The sequence below is a fragment of the Muntiacus reevesi genome, chromosome 19 (assembly GCF_963930625.1).
Source record: "Muntiacus reevesi chromosome 19, mMunRee1.1, whole genome shotgun sequence".
NCBI classification, from domain to species: domain Eukaryota; kingdom Metazoa; phylum Chordata; class Mammalia; order Artiodactyla; family Cervidae; genus Muntiacus; species Muntiacus reevesi.
The window spans coordinates 32,630,466-32,648,898 of NC_089267.1; the positions used below are offsets into that span (position 1 = coordinate 32,630,466).

The 18,433-nt window shown below is 37.5% G+C and overlaps 1 protein-coding gene across 1 annotated transcript in view; it reads left to right on the forward strand.

Moving 5' to 3' along the window:
• Positions 1-1,613: 1,613 nt before the first annotated feature.
• FRK (fyn related Src family tyrosine kinase) overlaps positions 1,614-18,433 on the forward strand; it is a 97,124-nt gene continuing 80,304 nt past the window's right edge. Inside the window, exon 1 of the mRNA XM_065911376.1 lies at positions 1,614-2,494. Within this exon, the coding sequence (XP_065767448.1) occupies positions 2,121-2,494 (374 nt within the window). The 5' untranslated portion in view covers positions 1,614-2,120. The remainder of the gene's footprint in view (positions 2,495-18,433) is intronic.

Sequence of the window (18,433 nt, forward strand, 5' to 3'; positions counted from 1 at the left end):
GGAACAAAATTTTATTATGGCTTCTTAATATTATATACCCTTTATTTTCTCTTCTGTTTTATATTGGAATTATAATTTTGGTCTCATTTCCCAAATAAAAAGGCAGTCAAACCTGGCTCGGCTTTTGGTTTTTCTCTTTCTGCCAAGTTAGCACTTCTGCTCTGACTCTGAAGGCTTCCCTGGTGGCCCAGTGGTAAAGGACCTACCTGCCAACGCAGGAGACACGGGATCGATCCCTAGGTCAGGGAGATCCTCTGGAGTGGGAAATGGCAATCCACTCCAGTATTCTTGCCTGGAAAATTCCGTGGACAGACAGCCTGATGGGCTACAGTCCACGCGGTTGCAAAGAGTCGGACACAACTGAACGACTAAGACACAAACACACATACAATCTGACTCTGGAGACAATTGGAGAAATCTGGAAGTATGACATGAGATCTTCTTTTAATCAAATAATCTGTCCATCATGAATGCCCGGTTTCAGTACAAGGAAATAGGAAGGGAGACTAAGGCCACAGTTCTTTTCTTTCTTTTCTTCTTCTTCTTTTTTCCTCTTTTCCTTGAGTTGAGTTATTCTGATTACTAAAAATGCTTTGCTGATTGACAAAGAACAGAAATTCTGAGTTTGGATGGGGTTCAGGGATCCAGTAACATTCAGAGAAATTGTTTTTAAGAGAGAAACTTTAAAATAAATGCCTTATACAAAAATGAGTGACACAGCCTAAACAAGTTGGCAGAGATCTCTGCTAGTGAAAATGGCCTTGTGTTGATCTGTCTAAACTCTTTGCCTAGGTTTCTTGGGATCCAGGGTACCTACCTGTGAGACTGCTGTCCTGACTAGGGGAAGTAGAACAAAACTCACTGCCTATTGGAATCTCTGTCCAAGACCTTGGCTTCCTTAGTGTCTGAGTTCCCGCCAATGAAGTTAGCAAGAACTAGTGCAGGCTTAGAAGTCAAAGCTGAACAGAAAGAGCCTCCACACCAGTTCATATGCTACCCTTGTACTCTTTCTCTCCACTGGTCACCTTCTGTGTGTGTGTGTGTGTGTGTGTGTGTGTGTGTGTGTGTGTGCGCCCGTGTTTCATAAATAGTACACGAAGGATGGGAAATTATCTCTGTGGGAAAATGTAGTATTTTGAGTTCTCAGCATTTTAGTCATCTGCTCTTGTATTTTTCCAAACTGTGAACTTATTTTGAGGCTATTAAAATCTATTCACAGTGATAAAAAAAAAAAAAAGGTAGGGACTCAATGACTTTCCCAATTGCCCTTTTGTCTAGTGGCAAATACCCAAACACTTTAATTTTTCTTTCTATTTCCCTTAGTGGTGGCAAAGCAATCCTATTCATCTTTATGAAAGGACCTATCTCTGCCTTTATTTTCTGTGCTGGTAGCTCAGCAGGACAAAACAGTCCCTGGGTTAGCTTCTCTGTCCAGGAGTAAGGATTTTGGCAGCTGCTTCAAGAATTGGCTCCCTGGTGAGGGCGCTGGTCTCCCTTGGGTGTGGGAGAAGGGAGAGGTAGAGGCGACCAGAATCCCATTAAGGTCACAGGCACAAAGGAATCAGGAAGTAAGAAGAAATTATTACAGTCTGTTCATCGCTCAGGATGTTAAAGGCAATAGCCTGGGCTGGTTGGTTAGTCATTAGCAGAAAAGAAAGAACAGTGAGGGTCAGGACTGGTCAAACCTCTGAGACGGACTTGAGGCGGGGAGAGAGCTGCTGGCAAAGGCAAGACGTGGAGACAGACTTACTTGGAGTTCACCTGTTTCTCTTGGTAACTTTTTCCTGGGCCAAGAACCAAGATGCCTCTTTTCTCTTCTCAGGCATTTGTCTAAATAAGGCGTTCTCAAATTTCTTTTTGTGGTGGGAATCCTGAGAAACCTTCCCACCGACCAGCTGCCCACTTTCTGCCCGGTTTTGCCCTGGGGCCACAGAAAGGGAGCCGGTGAGCCTCTGCAAGCAGGTTGGCCCGACGGCTGTGAACGGGGCTTTGTACACTCTCCCAGAGCCGGCAGGATTGGCGCTGATTGCAAAGTTTCCGGGTGGAGGAAGAGAAAGTGGATCTGCAGAGAGTGAGGGGAGAGGGAGAAGCCCCTCTCCCCCACTCTTCCCGGGGCCGCCATGGGTAACCTCTGCCTGAGGCTCCGGCCCTGCCTGGATCGTTGTCCCCACTGCTGGTGTTCTGAGGAGGCGGACAAGCCCGGGGTGATTCAGAACCTGTGGGCTGACAGCACTCCTGATCCTCCCCGGCCGCCGGCTCCAGAGCCTGAGAGAAGCCAGGGCCAGTTCTTCGTGGCTCTATTTGATTACCAGGCTCGGACGGCCGAGGACCTGAGCTTCCACGCGGGTGACAAGCTCCAGGTCCTGGACAAGTCCCACGAGGGCTGGTGGCTGGCCAGGCACTTGGAGAAAAGGGCCGACAGCTCCGGCCAGCAGCTGCAGGGCTACATTCCTTCTAACTACGTGGCTGAAGACAGGAGCCTCCAGGCAGAGCCGTGAGTACTACACAGGCTATTTCTCAACTCTCTGAGGGCGGGTAATGGGTTTTTCTTTCTTACCTAGCTGCAAACCCATTAATTTTCAAAGAGCTACTTAGAAAGTTATGAGGAAGTACTGGAAAAATCCTTCTAACTGAAACACAGCTCCCCTGAGAGGGGAGAGTGAAACTGGAAGGTAATTGTTGAAGTGACTTCCGTTACAGTGGTATACTCCACCTGTCCTAGGTACATTTTCATCAATGTAAACAAATGGTGTATTTAATACTCTTTCATTTCTTTGGCTGTAAAAGAAGTCTGGACTTCCCTGATGGCTCAGATGATAAAGAATATGCCTGCAACAATGCAGGAGACCCGGGTTTGATCCCTGGTTGGAGAAGATCCCCTGGAGAAGAGGATGGCAACCCACTCCAGTATTCTTGCCTGGAAAACCCCATGGACAGAGGAGCCTGGCAGGCTAATGGGGTCACAAAAGAGTCGGATACGACTGAGTGAGCACAAAAGAAGTCATGCCACACATTAACATAGAACTGTGTTTCTTTAGCAGGTGTATCACTGGTCTTCCTTAAACCACACTTTCAAACCTAAAGTCCAGGCTCTCTCTTTTTCTAAACTTTTGAAGCATCAGCTCCAGTCCTCATAGACACACAAAGCCTAACTAACGAATTAATAGAAGGTCACATTTAGAAGATGTCACCTTTTCCTAGTAAAATCATGACTGGATATTCTTCTTTGAATCCCATTTGGTTTTTATTATAATCAGAAATTAGCCAGCTACAGATGTTCAAGAGGTTTTACAAAGGAAAATAATGACGGTATTTCTCCAGAGAAGGGGATAGTCTTTACCCTGATATTTGAATAAATCCTATGACTTATAGTGGAACCAAGGAAGAAAATTTTATGTACTTAGGCACTTATCCATCCATCTGTGCACCTATCCGTCCATCCATGCAAGTGGCAGGTGGAGCAGTGGCATGGGGAGTTGGGGGGAGGGCAAGGTTATGCTAATGCTGGTTTGAATAGAAAATAGATAGAGCAAGATCTTGACAAGGGATACTTGGGGTGTGGTGAGTTGAGAAGCAGGCTCTGACTGTTACTTGCTGAAATCGTTTCCACCTCGTTCCAATGAAACCCAAGACTGGGAATGTTTCTCAGGACTCGTTTTATAGAGTGGATTCTTAGTAGAGGAACCTCTAGGGACTCACTCATTTTCCTATGTGTTTTCTCTTTTGACGTGAACTGCAGCATTTTTTACTGGCCTGGGGAAAAATATTGTAGGAAGAGGTATGGTGCATTGTTGCTGCTTTCCAAACTCAAATTCAAATACAGAAGAGGGTTAGGGGACTTCGAGATTCTTTTCCAACATCAGGGGTCTATGAATGTTAAGAAGCACCTTATTTTAAACCTAAATAGAAATGAATTGAAATCTAGACTTCTGACAAATGGAATTGATCTGTTCTCAGATAAGAAAATCACCTGTATGAACATTTGTTTCTGTGATAATCTATATGAAATGTCTTTATTCACTGAATGCTTAGTTATATGCATTTATAATATGATTTTTTCTATTACATGATTTCCGTGTAAGATATGGTGTTATATATGTTTTATATTCAGTGTAACATAATATTAATGCTAGTGCTTTGAATTCATAATATACTAGTTTTGAGTATATTCCATTCATTTAACTGCTTAGGACTCCATTTCCTAATCTGTAAGTCCTCTGGGGTCTCCTAGCCCTCTAGATTTCTCTATTATATAGGAACATCATGACCTCTTATCTTTCAAATGTAGTGGTTCAACTACATTCATACTTGACAGAACAATAAATGCTGAAGACAGCAAGTGAATTGAAATAAGCATTTCAAAAGCAATAATGTTTTGGGTAACAGGATCAAACACAGTACCCTTACTTCTTTAGATTCTCTTTGCCTAACAAAGTAAGACAGTTACATTATCGTGTCTATTTTTCAATTCTCAGGGGTTGTCTGTAGCCAAGAATACTTTTTTTCCTCTGCACGTAACTCCTGACCTTTCCTCTTGGAATTAGTTCTCAGCAGTGTTCCCATATGTTACTACCATCCTGTATATTTGTGATAGGTTTTTCTTGGGATCTTCACATCCACCGGCATAAAAACGTGGTGCCCAGGAATAGAGACGCAGATGTAGAGAATGAAGCTGTGGACACAGGGGCAGAAAGAGGGTGGGGCAAACAGAGAGTAACACTGACATATATACCCTACCCTGTGTAAGGTAGATAGCTAGCGGGCAGCTGCTGTGTAGGCAGGGAGTTCAGCTTGGTGCTCTGAGATGACCTGGAGGGGTGGGATGAGAGTGGGTGTGTGGGAGGGAGGCCGGAGAGGGAGGAGATATGTGTGTACATATAGCTGATTCACATTGCCATATAGCAGAAAATAACACAGCATTGCAACCCAATTATACTCCAGTTAGAAAATAATTTTTTAAAAAAAACATCGATGCTCAGATACTGCTCTCAGGCCTCCTGGTCAGCATGAGCCACTTGCTTCCTTTCAGTGTACATCATGACTTTTCCCTGTGAACCCAGGTTGCTAATGAGGTTCTTGCAACCAAATGGCTAAATTGCTTCATGCTTTTTTGCAGGTGGCTGAGCCTCTAGAATTTCACCCCATTTCAAGTAAAAGCAATTTTAACTTAGTCTTCTAGGTGAAAGTATCCAAGTGATCCACAGTGCCTTAATACCCAAGGAATTATTTTTTTAAAAAGAAGCTTCTTTTAATAACTTTCTTATGTGAGTTTTTAAATTTCTATTACTTATGAATAAATAAACTTCCTCTTTTTCCTTATGAATTCTATGAAAGTTAATGTTTATTTTACAAGGAGCTCAGTATATAGTATTAAGTAAAGATTATTATCTTCACATGTGTGGGATGAGTGGCAGTGGGAAATCAATGAAAGTCATCATCCAGTTCCTTATTAGACTAGTTTAGTGCAATGCATTTTAGTATTTATTGTTAATGTCTTTATCCTTGACTTGCATTAATAAGAAAACAGTGCAAATACTTTTGGAGTAATTAGTGGCAGGGCATGTCAGTTAAGTTTCAGTGTTGGTTTGTTCCTTTGTTTCTTTTAATGTTAGGAAATAAAGATATTAGAAAAAGAACTAGACTATTATTAAAAGACAAACTAATATAATAATTGATTACTCAATTACACCTAGAAATGCTTTACCTTTTCTGAATACTTTACATTAGATAATATAATAAATTCATTCTTAATGATTTGTTTCTAGGAAGAATCACTGTTTTATCTTCAATTTTAATTCCTAGATCCTTTCATAGATGAGTGTTTTTCTTCCACATCTTCAACTTGGAATCCCTCAAAAATCTTACTCTTAGGCTCTGATTACTTGGAACTCACTGCACCCTTTTAAAATTTGATGTTCTTAGAGATATAGGTTAATTTCTCCCAGAAAATAATGTTATGGAAATTACCTATGAATCTTGGAGCCAAGAAAAATGGCTTTAAATTCTATCGCTAAAAAAATTCAAGTGATGAAATAGATTGATGAAAAGCAAAAAGATCAGTAACTGTATAATTTCCACAAAGCATCATTCATCTATGAAGGGTTTAAAAGTTGTTTCCATAATTGTTTCTGCGCTTTTGGTGGTTCCCACCTTTGATGATAAACTGGACTAGACTCACAAGTACTTTGTGAAAAGACTTTCCTGCTCTTATTGCCATGTAAAGGTAGATTGGGCTTCCTTCATGGCTCAGTGGTAAAGAATCTTCCTGCAATGCAGGAGATGGGTTCAATTCCTGGGTTGGAAAGAGCCCCTGGAGAAGGAAATGGCAACCTTCACCAGTATTCTTGCCTGGGAAACCCCATGGGCAGAGGTGCCTGGTGGGCTACAGTCCATGGGGTTGCAAAAGAGTTGGACATCGACTTAAGGACTAAGCAATAACAACAAAAGGTATATTGTTTACAATTCCTCTCCTATTCACCATGATGTAGACGGCCTTGAAAAAGAGCACAAGAATAAATATTTGTAACTTGTAAATTTATTGTTAGTTTATGCTTATCAGATAAAAGTATTAGAATTTTATGAAGTTTTAAGATAATAGAATTTCTATTTGTTTAAGGAATATTTTTCTAATCATGCTCCTCTTTAATGTGTCAGACTAAAATTCTGTCAAGATTTTATCTAAATTAAAGTCATTGCTACTGTCTAGCTTGAAGAAAGTAGCATGGGGAAATAAACTAGTATGTGCTCAGAAAGAGAATTCTCTTACACCACTATCTAAAAATACAATTGCAACTTTACCACTTGGTTATTTGAATACTGTTGAATTTAATAATAATTATCCAGTATAAGTTGTATACAATGTTCCTAGTTGTTTTCAGCCTAGATGTCAGTAGATTTCTTTCTCTGCTAGGATATGAAGCCTGCATTTGAATCTTAAAGAGAGAGGAACAATGTGTTTTAAAAATTATTTACCATCAATAAATAAATAAAAAGGCATCAGGATATTCACAAATCAATCTAGCATATCTACTTTGAGTAGTTGAAATCATTAGAAAATCACCGATGGGTAAGCAGTCATATAAATATTCTTAATCCACACCATTTCTTTCTTTTTCTTTGTTCTAGTTTTCAGTGAAGACTAAATGCATATAGGTAGAATTGGAAAATAACATATTTTCAATTTCTCTCCTTGAAGACAAAGTATTCTTAGATCTATAGTTTAAAAAACTAAGTAAAATGTTTATTTTTATATAAAAGTAAAATGCATTATAAGAATACATGTGACTATTTATCAAATTAAATGTTTTGGATAATCCCAAGATAAGAATTTTCAGACAAACAGTTTAAATCAATAAAAGCATACTTCTATGCTGAGATTAACTGGAAAACTCTGTAATTAAATGACTGCATTTCTTATAAAATTATGATGTAATCTTATTTCTTTATCCTTTGATATAAAATAACAGTGTGATAAATTTATTGCTCAAATACTTTGTAAAAATTAAGACCCAGCAAAGCCAGAAATAAATAAATAAAATTTAAATAAAAGAAGCAAAATAAGTACTTTTAAGATTTATTAAAAAACGGGGGGAATGGGGTTCAGGATGGGGAACACATGTAAATCCATGGCTGATTCATGTCACTGTATGGCAAAAACCACTACAATATTGTAAAGTAATTAGTCTCCAACTAATAAAAATAAATGGAAAAAAAATTACATTTCAGGTGGTGTTACATTATTTTTCATATTAATATAATTGTACTACATTTATGTTTATGTAACTGTGTTTATGTCCATTATTTAATGCATTATATGTATTTTTTCATCATTTTTAAGAAAAATGATAATTAGCTGCTATATTAAATACATTTTATAAGAACAATGGCAAAATTACAGAAATGAGGAAAAGAGAAATCAGCAGAGTTTCATTAAAATCAGAGTAAAAGTATAAGTATAATTAATAACAGTTTAAAATGGTTGATTAATAGCAGTAAAACTTGATTACATGCATCTCAAAATATTATTCCTTTGAGAAGCAATGAAGTACTGTAGTATGTAATTATTAAAATAAGTCAGAAGTCAGTCATTTAATTGGTAAACTTTATTTGGAAGTTTCAGCTGCAACATGCCATTCAGAACCACTCTCTTTTAATAAAAGTATGGGTTAGTTTTTCCTTTTCAGATTTTCAACAAATTTTTAGTGAGGGAAAACATATGTGCATGGAATATTAATAACTCATAAACTACTGTGCTTCAGTCCTAAAGATTAGAACTTAAATTCAAGCTTGATTGAATTCATTCTTTGAGAAAAGAGGAAAGATTCTATTGGTTTGTTTTTTTTCAAATTGGTTTGATTTTGTTCAAGTGAATTTATTTAAAGGTTTGGTTTGTCTCTGTAGATAGATCCTAGTGTTACTTTTTCAAGCATTTCACAAAACTGACATAAAAGTAGACACAATATTCTACATAGGAAAGTAGGACTATTAAGCAACCACTGTGTCCTATGGACTGGGTCCTGAGGCTTCCCAAAGAGAAACAAACAAGACTTTGCCTCAATTAAGTGTCTGATTTTCAGCTCAGAAAACTTTGTATTTCGCAACTGCCTATACCACAGTGAGAATCTATACAGTAAATAAAAATCAGAGACATTTTTTAGTTCTTCTGTTGGATATTTTATCTTGGTCCAAATGTTAATGGTATAGAATTTTGATTGAGGTATAATGCTGGTTGCCCTTTTTGATCTGGCCTGTGGTGTGCTTAAAAACCAGGCTATGGGTCCCAAAGATCTGAATTTGAATCTGGCTCTGTCATGACTTTGAGTGACTTACAGTAAATAGGAATAAAAATGACCCCTATCTCATTGGATCAACATGTGACATAAATTAATTAGGTTGTTGTGCAGAAAGCACGCATCATAGAGAACCTGACACATAGTCAGGGCTTAAGAAATGTTATCTGTTATTTAGCTGGTCAGCTCTTTCTTTACCTCTGCCTGAATGGATAAGGAAATGGCAACCCACTCCAGTATTCTTGCCTGGAGAATTCCATGGACGGAGGAGCCTGGTGGGCTACAGCCCACGGGGTTGCAAAGAGTCGGACACGACTGAGCGACTACACTTTCAAATGGATAACACTTTGCACACCCCACTCCAGCCTCAACTCACAATATTCTTTCCCTCTAGCAGCATTCACATGATGAGCATTTTTCCATCTTTCTTCCATACGCTCCTTTCCCTGTGGTCTTTAGCTTCCTGTGTGTACCTGCTCAGTCGCTCAGTCGTATCTGACTCTTTGTGACCCCATGGACTGTGGCCTGTCAGGCTCCTCTGTCCATGGGATTTTCAAGACAAGAGTACTGGAGTGGGTTGCCATTTCCTTCTGCAGGGGATCTTCCCGACCTATGGATTGAACCTGCATCTTTTGCATCTTCTGCCTTCTTTACCCCTGCGCCACCTGGGAAACCCCGGGAGTGGGTTTTTGCGCTTGCAAACTCTCCCTCTTTTTTTTTCCCTGACCAATTCTCATTCATCCCTCAGGTCTTACCTTGTTTGTTCCTCTCTCCCTGAAGGCTTTCCTGACTTTCTAGAAGACATCAGGTCTTCTTGCTCAGAGCCTTTTAGTATCAGCTTTCATTATTCTCATTATTTTCTCTAAGACTCTAAGCTCTGTTTGTGGGAGGTGGGGAGATGAGCTATTGCCTTGGGCTCTGAAACTTTGTGTAGTGCCTGTGCATAATAAACACTCATAAATGTTGGTTGAGTAAATGAATAATTAAGTGGTGATTGCTTATCTATAAATCTCAGGTTTTCTATTGAAATAAGAAGCAGCTGTCTTATGGAAATAAAAACCACCTCTTCGACTTTTTCTCTCTGAGTTGCTTTTTTTTTAACCTACCAAGAAAATCTACCAGTTTCCTCATTTGAGGGATAGGCCATTTTGCATTTTTTTCTCAATGAATTGTCCATGCCTCAATTTCTGGTTATACTCATAGTCATAATAGCATAATTTCCAGGCTCCTAGAAATTAGTGGCGTCATGCGATCCCTAAGGGAAAAATATTTAGGGAGTTATAGACTGATTTGAATATTCTATGTAATGTAAAATGAATACCAAACCAGGAACTGATTGTGAATTTCACTGAAGTGATATCTAAAAATAACATATATACATACCTAAACTGTACTGTGGTTAATTTAAAGTAAAGGAATCACTGGCCTGAGCTTTTAATGGTTGGAAAACCAAAACCCAATTTACAAAATTAATGTTGTGGGACCAGAGTTATAATTTCAGTTTTTATGCTGAACATATACAACTTCAAATTACTATGTGTATGAAATATTTTTCAGTTTGTGCATGCTGAAAGTTTGACTTTTTTTTTTTTTTACTGAATATTAGGATTGTCACTATTACCTTCTAAAACATTACCAAACAAAATAATTACATGTTTTTTTTTTTACCAGCTTTCTTACTAATTAGCTGTTAATTTCTCTGCAGCATTCTCTCATTCCCAGTTCTTAGCACATCAAAGCCCTGGAAGGACTTTCTGGGGAAGGTAGTTGTGCAGATTAATTTCAGCTTCAATAATATTTCAGACCTCCTAAGGCTATTTTCCTGAAGACTGCAACTTTAGCAGTTAGTCTATGTGAATGTTTCTTTGAAGATGAACATAACAGAAGAATTTTTCTAAAATGCATAGGTGCAAATGTAGAACATGTGATCTGTATTACCCAATTTATTGCTTATTTGGCTAATTTCAGATACTTTAATAAACTACCCCTGTGTAATATCTTTGTCATGTCATTTTTTTCCCACAGTTTTTCAGCTAGATTTTTTTTTCTATTTAAAAACTGAACTAATTTTAGTGTTAGCCTTTAATTTTTTTTATGTTTTCTTTTTTACTCATATGACATTATTTTATACAGCCTTTAAATTCAGAATAAATTTCTCAATTAGAGTTTTTATCCATTACTTTTGTGCCTTCTTAAGGGTAAAGTGAAAATACAATTCAAGAAATATTATTGCTGAGAACTTTTGAACTTTATGAAAAGTGAAAGTGTTAGTTACTCAGTTATATCTGACTCTGCAACCCATAGACTGTAGACTGCCAGGATCCTCTGTCCATGGAATTTTCCAGGCGAGAATACTGGAGTGGGTTATCATTCCCTTCTCCAGGGGCTCCTCCTGACCCAGGGATTGAACCTGGGTCTCCTCCATGGCAGGCAGATTTTTTTTTTTTTTAAACCACTGAGCCACTAGGGAAACCCTTGAACTTTATATTAGGTTTCTAATATGAAGAGCTTTTAGAATCTTACTTTAAAATAAATCTTTCCACAAACACAAATGTTGCATAACACACGGCAGTTGATTTGGATGATTCAGAAAAATTCTATATGTGTGCTCAGTTGTTTAATCGTGTTGGACTTTTTATGACTCCGTAGACTTTAGCCCACCAGGCTCCTCCGTCCATGGAATTCTTCAGGTAAGAATACTGGAGTGGGTCGCCATTTCCATCTCCAGAGGATCTTCCCAACCCAGGGATTGAAACCAGTCTCTGTGTCTCCTGCACTGAAAGGTGAATTCTTTACCACTAATGTCACCTGGGAAGCCTATATAGTTCCAGTGAAAGGCCAGTAACTCGATAGACTAAAGTCACCCCAGTATCACATATATCTTTTAGCCATTTCTTGAAAATTAGTTACAACATACCAAGATTCCCATAAGGGACACTATTGCAAGCTCCAGAATTGTGCTCCGTGCAAAGTCGCTTCCAGAATGTCGTCTCTGGAGGTGCCTGTGTTACTTCTGTGAAGCTGGACTCAGGATACTTTCTGCATTTCTTTTCAGCATTTTTAGTCACTGAAGAAGATAGAGTCTACCAGATCCATGTATCCATTCAATACGCTTTTTGTGTATATTTACCATGTTAAAAGCACTGTTTTTTGAACAATGGGAGATAACAAAATGAATAAGACAGTGCTTTTTCTCCAGATAATTTTACAGTTTCTGGAGGTAAGACTATTAAACCAAGAATGTATGTCAATGTCTATTAGACAAAGACTACCAAGAACACACCTTTAGTAGTTTATTATTCATTACAAGGAAAGAGACAGCACCCCATGGACAACAGTGGAGCATCTCAGTAGGGATATTAGAACACATGAGAGGATTTGGGGCAGTGACTTTGGGGAGATTTTAGGAAGCAAGACTCCTCTGGATGGATTGCTGTCAGGAAGCAGGGTACCTGTATGGTTTTGTATCTTAATTAATCTTACTGAGAAAGAGGGAAGACTAGATCAAGATTAAAGTTATGGTTGGTAAAGAAATAGCAGTCATTTTTGTTAACCAAAATAGGTGGATGCTTGGTCATTTTTGTGCTTGGACAATGTCCATTTTTTTGGTGAGTATTCAGCTATGATTAAGAGTGAGCTGATCTTGTTTTTGTCTTGATCCGTCATGGTCACAGAGCGGCCTTGTGTTCTGTTGGTGTTCTGTGAGGTTGTTTATGTTCAACAGGAGAACTCCCAGGCCTAGTCTGAAGTGCCAGGCAAACTCTTGGGTGCCAGAGCTGCTTTTCTCTCTCGGCCAGCATAGGACAGATGCTGATAAATGCCATAGAGTAGCACAGCTGTCTGTCATATAGCTTGCACTTAAAAATAGTATTTTAAAGGATGTTGAAGAAACAAATACACAGATGAATATGTGCAGAATATATTCTGGTTTGGGGAAAATCTCACCTTTCTTTCAGAGTTCTGCTCTCATGACCCCTTTCCAAGATCCTTTTTCTAACCTTTATAGAAATAATTCATAGTTTGTTTCCCCCATAATTTTGTATATCTTGTTAGTAGAACAATAATAAATAATGTGCACGATAGGTCTCTTCAGTTGTGTCCAATTCTTTGTGACCCTATGGACTGTAATTCCCACACACTTTTCTGTCCTTGGGATTCTCCAGGCAAGAATAATGAAGTGGGTTGCCATGCCCTCTTCCAGAATAATAAAAAATAACTGGTATTTATTGAGACTTTATCATTATGCTATTCAAAAAATACAGAATAATTGCACTTGTATTACCTTATATATTACAACCTGCTGAGGTAGCTTCTTTCCCTGATGGCTCAGAAGGTAAAGAATCTGCTGCTATGCAGGAGACCTGAGTTTGATCCCTGGGTCAGGAAGATCCTCTGGAGAAGGGATTGGCAAGCCACTCCAGTATTCCTGCCTGGAGAATTCCATGGACAGGGGGGGCCAGCCAGCTATAGTCCATGGCATCGTAAAGAATCAGACACGACTGAGTGAATAGCAATACACTTCACAGATGAGGAAATTGAAGCTAAGAGAATTTAAGCAAATTGCTCAAAGCTACACAGCTGATAAATGATGAAACTGAGATTTGCTTGCCTCCATCCTGCCTCTGGAGTCTCTACTTTTATCATATAATGGCTAGTTGCATAACTTCCGTCTTTCATATGAGACCGTGAAGTCTTAGAGGGCAGGATACTTAACATTTCCTGCATCATGACTGGAAAACTGTTTAAGACAATGTCTGTGCTCCAGCCAATTTGTAATCCCAGGAGGTGAGACTCGCTATTGTGTCCTGAAGTTGCAAATCCCTGTAGTAGAAGCACTGTCTGATTCAATTTTACTCAATGCTTATCCATGAGACAATTCAGTACAAATTGTTGAACATGGGGGAAGGGAAGTAAAAGTATATCCAGGGAATGGGAAATTGTATAATTTAACCTAAGTATTTATGGAGAGAGCTATGAGAAATAAATCTGGAAAAAGAGGGTGGCACAAGGTTTTGGAAAAGACCATATATGCCAGGTTAAAGAGTTTGGGTTTTGTCTGATAAGAAACAGATGGAAAGTCATGCTTTGAAAAGACAGCGATGATGTGTAAATAAAATGGAGACGAGAGAGGCTAGGTGGTGATAGAGAAGCTGTACCCAATGTCTCCAGCGTGAGTTTATCAGGGTTTAATTTCTAATTGTGGTACTGTTAAAAAAGGAAGAGTAGTAATATAGCAATTTCATGAATGAAAAATCAAGAGGACTTAGGGGAAGAGAAATAATTAACATTTTTAAGTATCTTTGATGTGCTGAACACACAAAACTGTATACATGAGCTAATTTAAACTTTGTAATAGTTCTGCAAGGCAAGTTTTCTTATCATTGCTTTTAGGACAAGAAAACTGAAACTCAGATTCAAATAAATGCAAGATAAAATAAATGCAAAATATCTGGTAAATACTAGAGGCAAAACTAATTAGATGTAGAAGAAGAAAAAGAGAGGATTAAAAAATATGTTTTTTGAGACCACGTGAAATATTAAGAGAAATATACATTTCATAAAGTCCTCTTTTCATTGGGGGCATGGTTGAAACAGAAAAAAAGACAATACATTCACTTTTAAGAATTTTGAATGTGAAGTACTAATGAGTCATCTCAGTGGAAATGTCCAGGAGAAATGCAGAAATACAAAAATATGGGCAAAAAGAGGTCTATTTTATAAAGATAGATTTTTGAGGCATTCACTCCAAGGTGTTATAGATGTTACAGGAATATGAGAACTGCAGGGCATTGTAGATTTCAGAACTATAGTGTGAGAGGCTGAGAAACAGGAGTCAAAGATTAACTCTTTAGAAATGCCCATAGTTTAGGTGTGTAGACATGGTGAGTAGATTGTAATAATAACTCTGTTGTTCACACCTCCTTGTAACACACTCTTGGGTAATCTCCTCCCATACAGACTCTCAGTTGGCCAAGAAACTTATTTGTCCAGTGGAACAATTATAAATGTGACAAAAATAGAGATCGAAAAGGGCTTACACATTGGGGCTTGCTTTTTTATTGTTCTTGGAGTTCTGCAACTACCATGAAAAAGCTCAAGCAACCTCCTGGAAGATGGAAGATTATGTGAAGAGAGGCCCTGTTTGTCCCAGGTGACTCACAAGCTGAGTGGAGACTCATAATCAAGCCCAGCTAAGATCAGTTGAACTCACTCCAAATTGCTCACTTTTAGATTCCTGAGTTAACCAAATATAGTCAGCTCCTCATATCTGTAGGTTCTATATCTGTGTATTGGGGTCGCAAAGAGTTGGACACGACTGAGCGACTGAACTGAACTGACTCAACTAAATATGATAGAAAATATTTGGAAAAAAATTTCCAAAAAATGAAACTTGAATTGTCACATGTTGGCAACAGTTTACATAGCATTTATGTTGTATTAGGTATTATAAACAATTCAGAGATGATTTAAAGTATCTCTAAAGGATATGTGTAGATTGTATGGAAATAATGTATGATTTTATAAATATAGGGAACTTGACCATCCACAGATATTGGTATTCTGGAACCAACCCCCTCTGATAAGGAGGGAAGACTAGCTATTAGAAAGCAAAACCTAACTAATGTAGGGAAGAAGAGCTCCTGAAGGAAACAGTGAAGAATTCAAAAAGAAGAAAAACAAATGGCATCTTATCAAAACGGAATGTCAAGAGGGAAGTTTTGGGTCAAATGCTCAACAAAGGTCAGAGTAATGAGGAAGAGGTAAAGACCATTAGATTTACTGGAAGATTACTGGCGACACTAAAAAGCAGTTTTATCATGTAATTATGGATGCTATCATGCATTGAAGAGTGTAGGTGAGTTATAACAAGGAACCTCATGCTCTGACTGGGACTCTGAGCTGGGAGGTGTAGGCTGGGTTGAGCCATAGTTTTGTATGATAGGGCTCTACTCATTGGACTTGGGTCCATCCTGAGAATCAGAGCTGAGGAAAGACAAAATCAAAAGAGGCAGTGGAACTTAGCTGCCTCCATCTCTGAGCAGAGTATGCAGGGTCTTAAGGACTATGTTTTGTTGGGATTTTCCAAAAGTGTCACCCTCTTTAGGGCATCAGAGTTGGTAGCTTTGCAACATCCTTTGGTGGGTTAGGTATTTGGATTTGGAAGTTAAGGCAGAATGAAGATAAATAAAGGGTTCAGCTTTAGTGCAGTGTGGGCTTCCCAAAATTGTTGGAAAAATTAAAAAATTTTCTCTTGGGTGCTATAATCTCAAGTTTTAGGGTCATGTGGAAAGACTGAGCATAGTTCAAGGTCTTAAAGTAGAAGCAGCAAATATGTAAATAACTTTTAAAGAAGTTTGTCTGTGAAGGAAAAGAAACATATAGGAAAATACAGATGGTCCCTAACTTTCAATGATTTGACTTACGATTTTTCAACTTTATGATGGTGTGAAACCAATCTGCATTCAGCAGAAATCATAATTTGAATTTTGAATTTTGACCTTTTCCTGGGCTAGTGTTACAGGGTCCTATGCGCACTCATGATATTGGACTGTGGCAGTGAGCCTTGGTTCCCAGTCAGCCATGTGATGGTGAGTTTTTAAACAATCCGTACTCTTAATATCATCCTGTACCCATACTCCCATCCTGTTTTTCACTTTCAGTATATTATTCAATAAATTACATGAGATATTCATCACTATATTATAAAATAGCCTTAGATGATTTTGCTCAACTGTAGGCTGATGTAAGTGTTGTGAGCACATAAAATGTAGGCTATGCTAAGCTATGATGTACAGAAGGTTAAGTATAATGAATGAATTCTTGACTTACAATATTTTCAACTTATGATAAGTTTATTGGGACATAACCTCCATCCTAAGTCTAGGAAGATCTGTATATTAAATAGGCTTGATGATCAAAACTTACTTGGAAATACTTAGTAACTTTAAAAGTTCTTTGAAAATACTTCATACTTTATTATATATCTTCATCTACATTTTTAATCCTTCTTTTTTATGGTATAGTTGTAGTACTATTTTACAAAATAAAAAGAATGAACTCAGATACACCTGTTGCAGAATAAAAAAGTAATATGTAGTCCTCCTTTGAATAAAAAGACTAGGTAGTCCTCTTTGCATTTTCTTAGAAGATAAATAGGGAGTCCGTTAGGTAAGCCCTGATTGTCTTCTATTATATGCTATAGTTATAGGATACTCCTGGTTTAACTTCAGGGCATTATCATAGAGAGAATAGAATAATATTTCAGATAAAAAGAGTACAAAAGTGATTCAGTTTCTTGTATCTGTGTTATGCAATAGTTTATAGGCACATATTGGTTTTGAGGCTGAATCACTCTGAACTCTGTACTATATCTTATCAACAACTTTACTTTAATAAGCAGTAGTTAAGAAAAATGGAAAGTCATGCTATTGATTTTGTAGGTCCTGGTAAAACGGTAGAAAGTGAAATAGTTACATGAGAATTAATGGACATCAAAGGATCTCAATAGATGACTTTTCTCTTATGATAGTTTTGGTGCTTAGTGAAACCACTGATAACTTTTAAAGCATCATGGTCCACTTTATGAAAAATTTAATATTACAAAATATTCCAGTTTACCAATGGCTTTTAAAAAGTTCTATTTAAAAAACACATTTTATAAATACAAAAGAATGTGTGAAACTTAAGATAAGATTTAAAGAATGATGAATAAATAGCATCCATTTAACTAGCCAGCTCATGACCTTGACTGTTACTAACAAATAATCTGTGAGTTCTTCCCCTCCCCCTTCTCCATGGTAAATTTAACCTTTTCCTAGGAAATGTAGATAGCAATTCAATTTCTAATAGTGAAAGACTGGCATCAATCCAAATGTCCATTATAAGAGAGGGGTAAACTGTGGTTTGTTTGTCCAATGAAATATTATATATTAGTGAAAATGATGAATGGAGTGGCATGCAACAACATGGGTATGTTTTCAAAGTATAATGTTGAGTGGAAAGAAAATTTTAAGAGATTGCATATAATATGATTCCCTTTTCTGAAGTCTACAAATAAAACCAAATAATATATTGTTTGGGCATATATGTTAGTAAACTAAAATAAGGTAAGGGAATGACAAACAGCTGTTGGATTTGTTTATCTGAGTCTTGTAGATTCTATGTTTCTGTTGAACATTTAAAGAAATGAATAGTAGAGTGATTTTCATGCATCAATCAGGAAAATTAAAAGTAACAGATATTCTGGCCAAAAGGTCAAATGTAGATATTGTGATTAATTTTATATTGTTCATGACTTTGCCTTTCTCACAATATGGTGTTCACTGACTTATTCTTTAATATTGTCCTCCTAATATAAGAAAGACCTAAAAATAGAGCTTTTGCAATTACCATTGTCATTATCCACTATGACTTTTAAGATACTCCTCCAAATTTCGGTGACAATAATTCTTAGCCTATAGACTGTGGACTCCTAAAGGTTCCAGAGAGGGGCCTGAGAGAGTTCATGAGCCCTCTGAAATGGCAGATAAAATTTGTGTGATATATATTCGTGCATTTTTTAGGATAAGGTGTTATAGTTTTATCATGTTCTAAAAGGAATCATGTTTTAAAAATATAAGAACCTCCCATTAAATTAGCACACA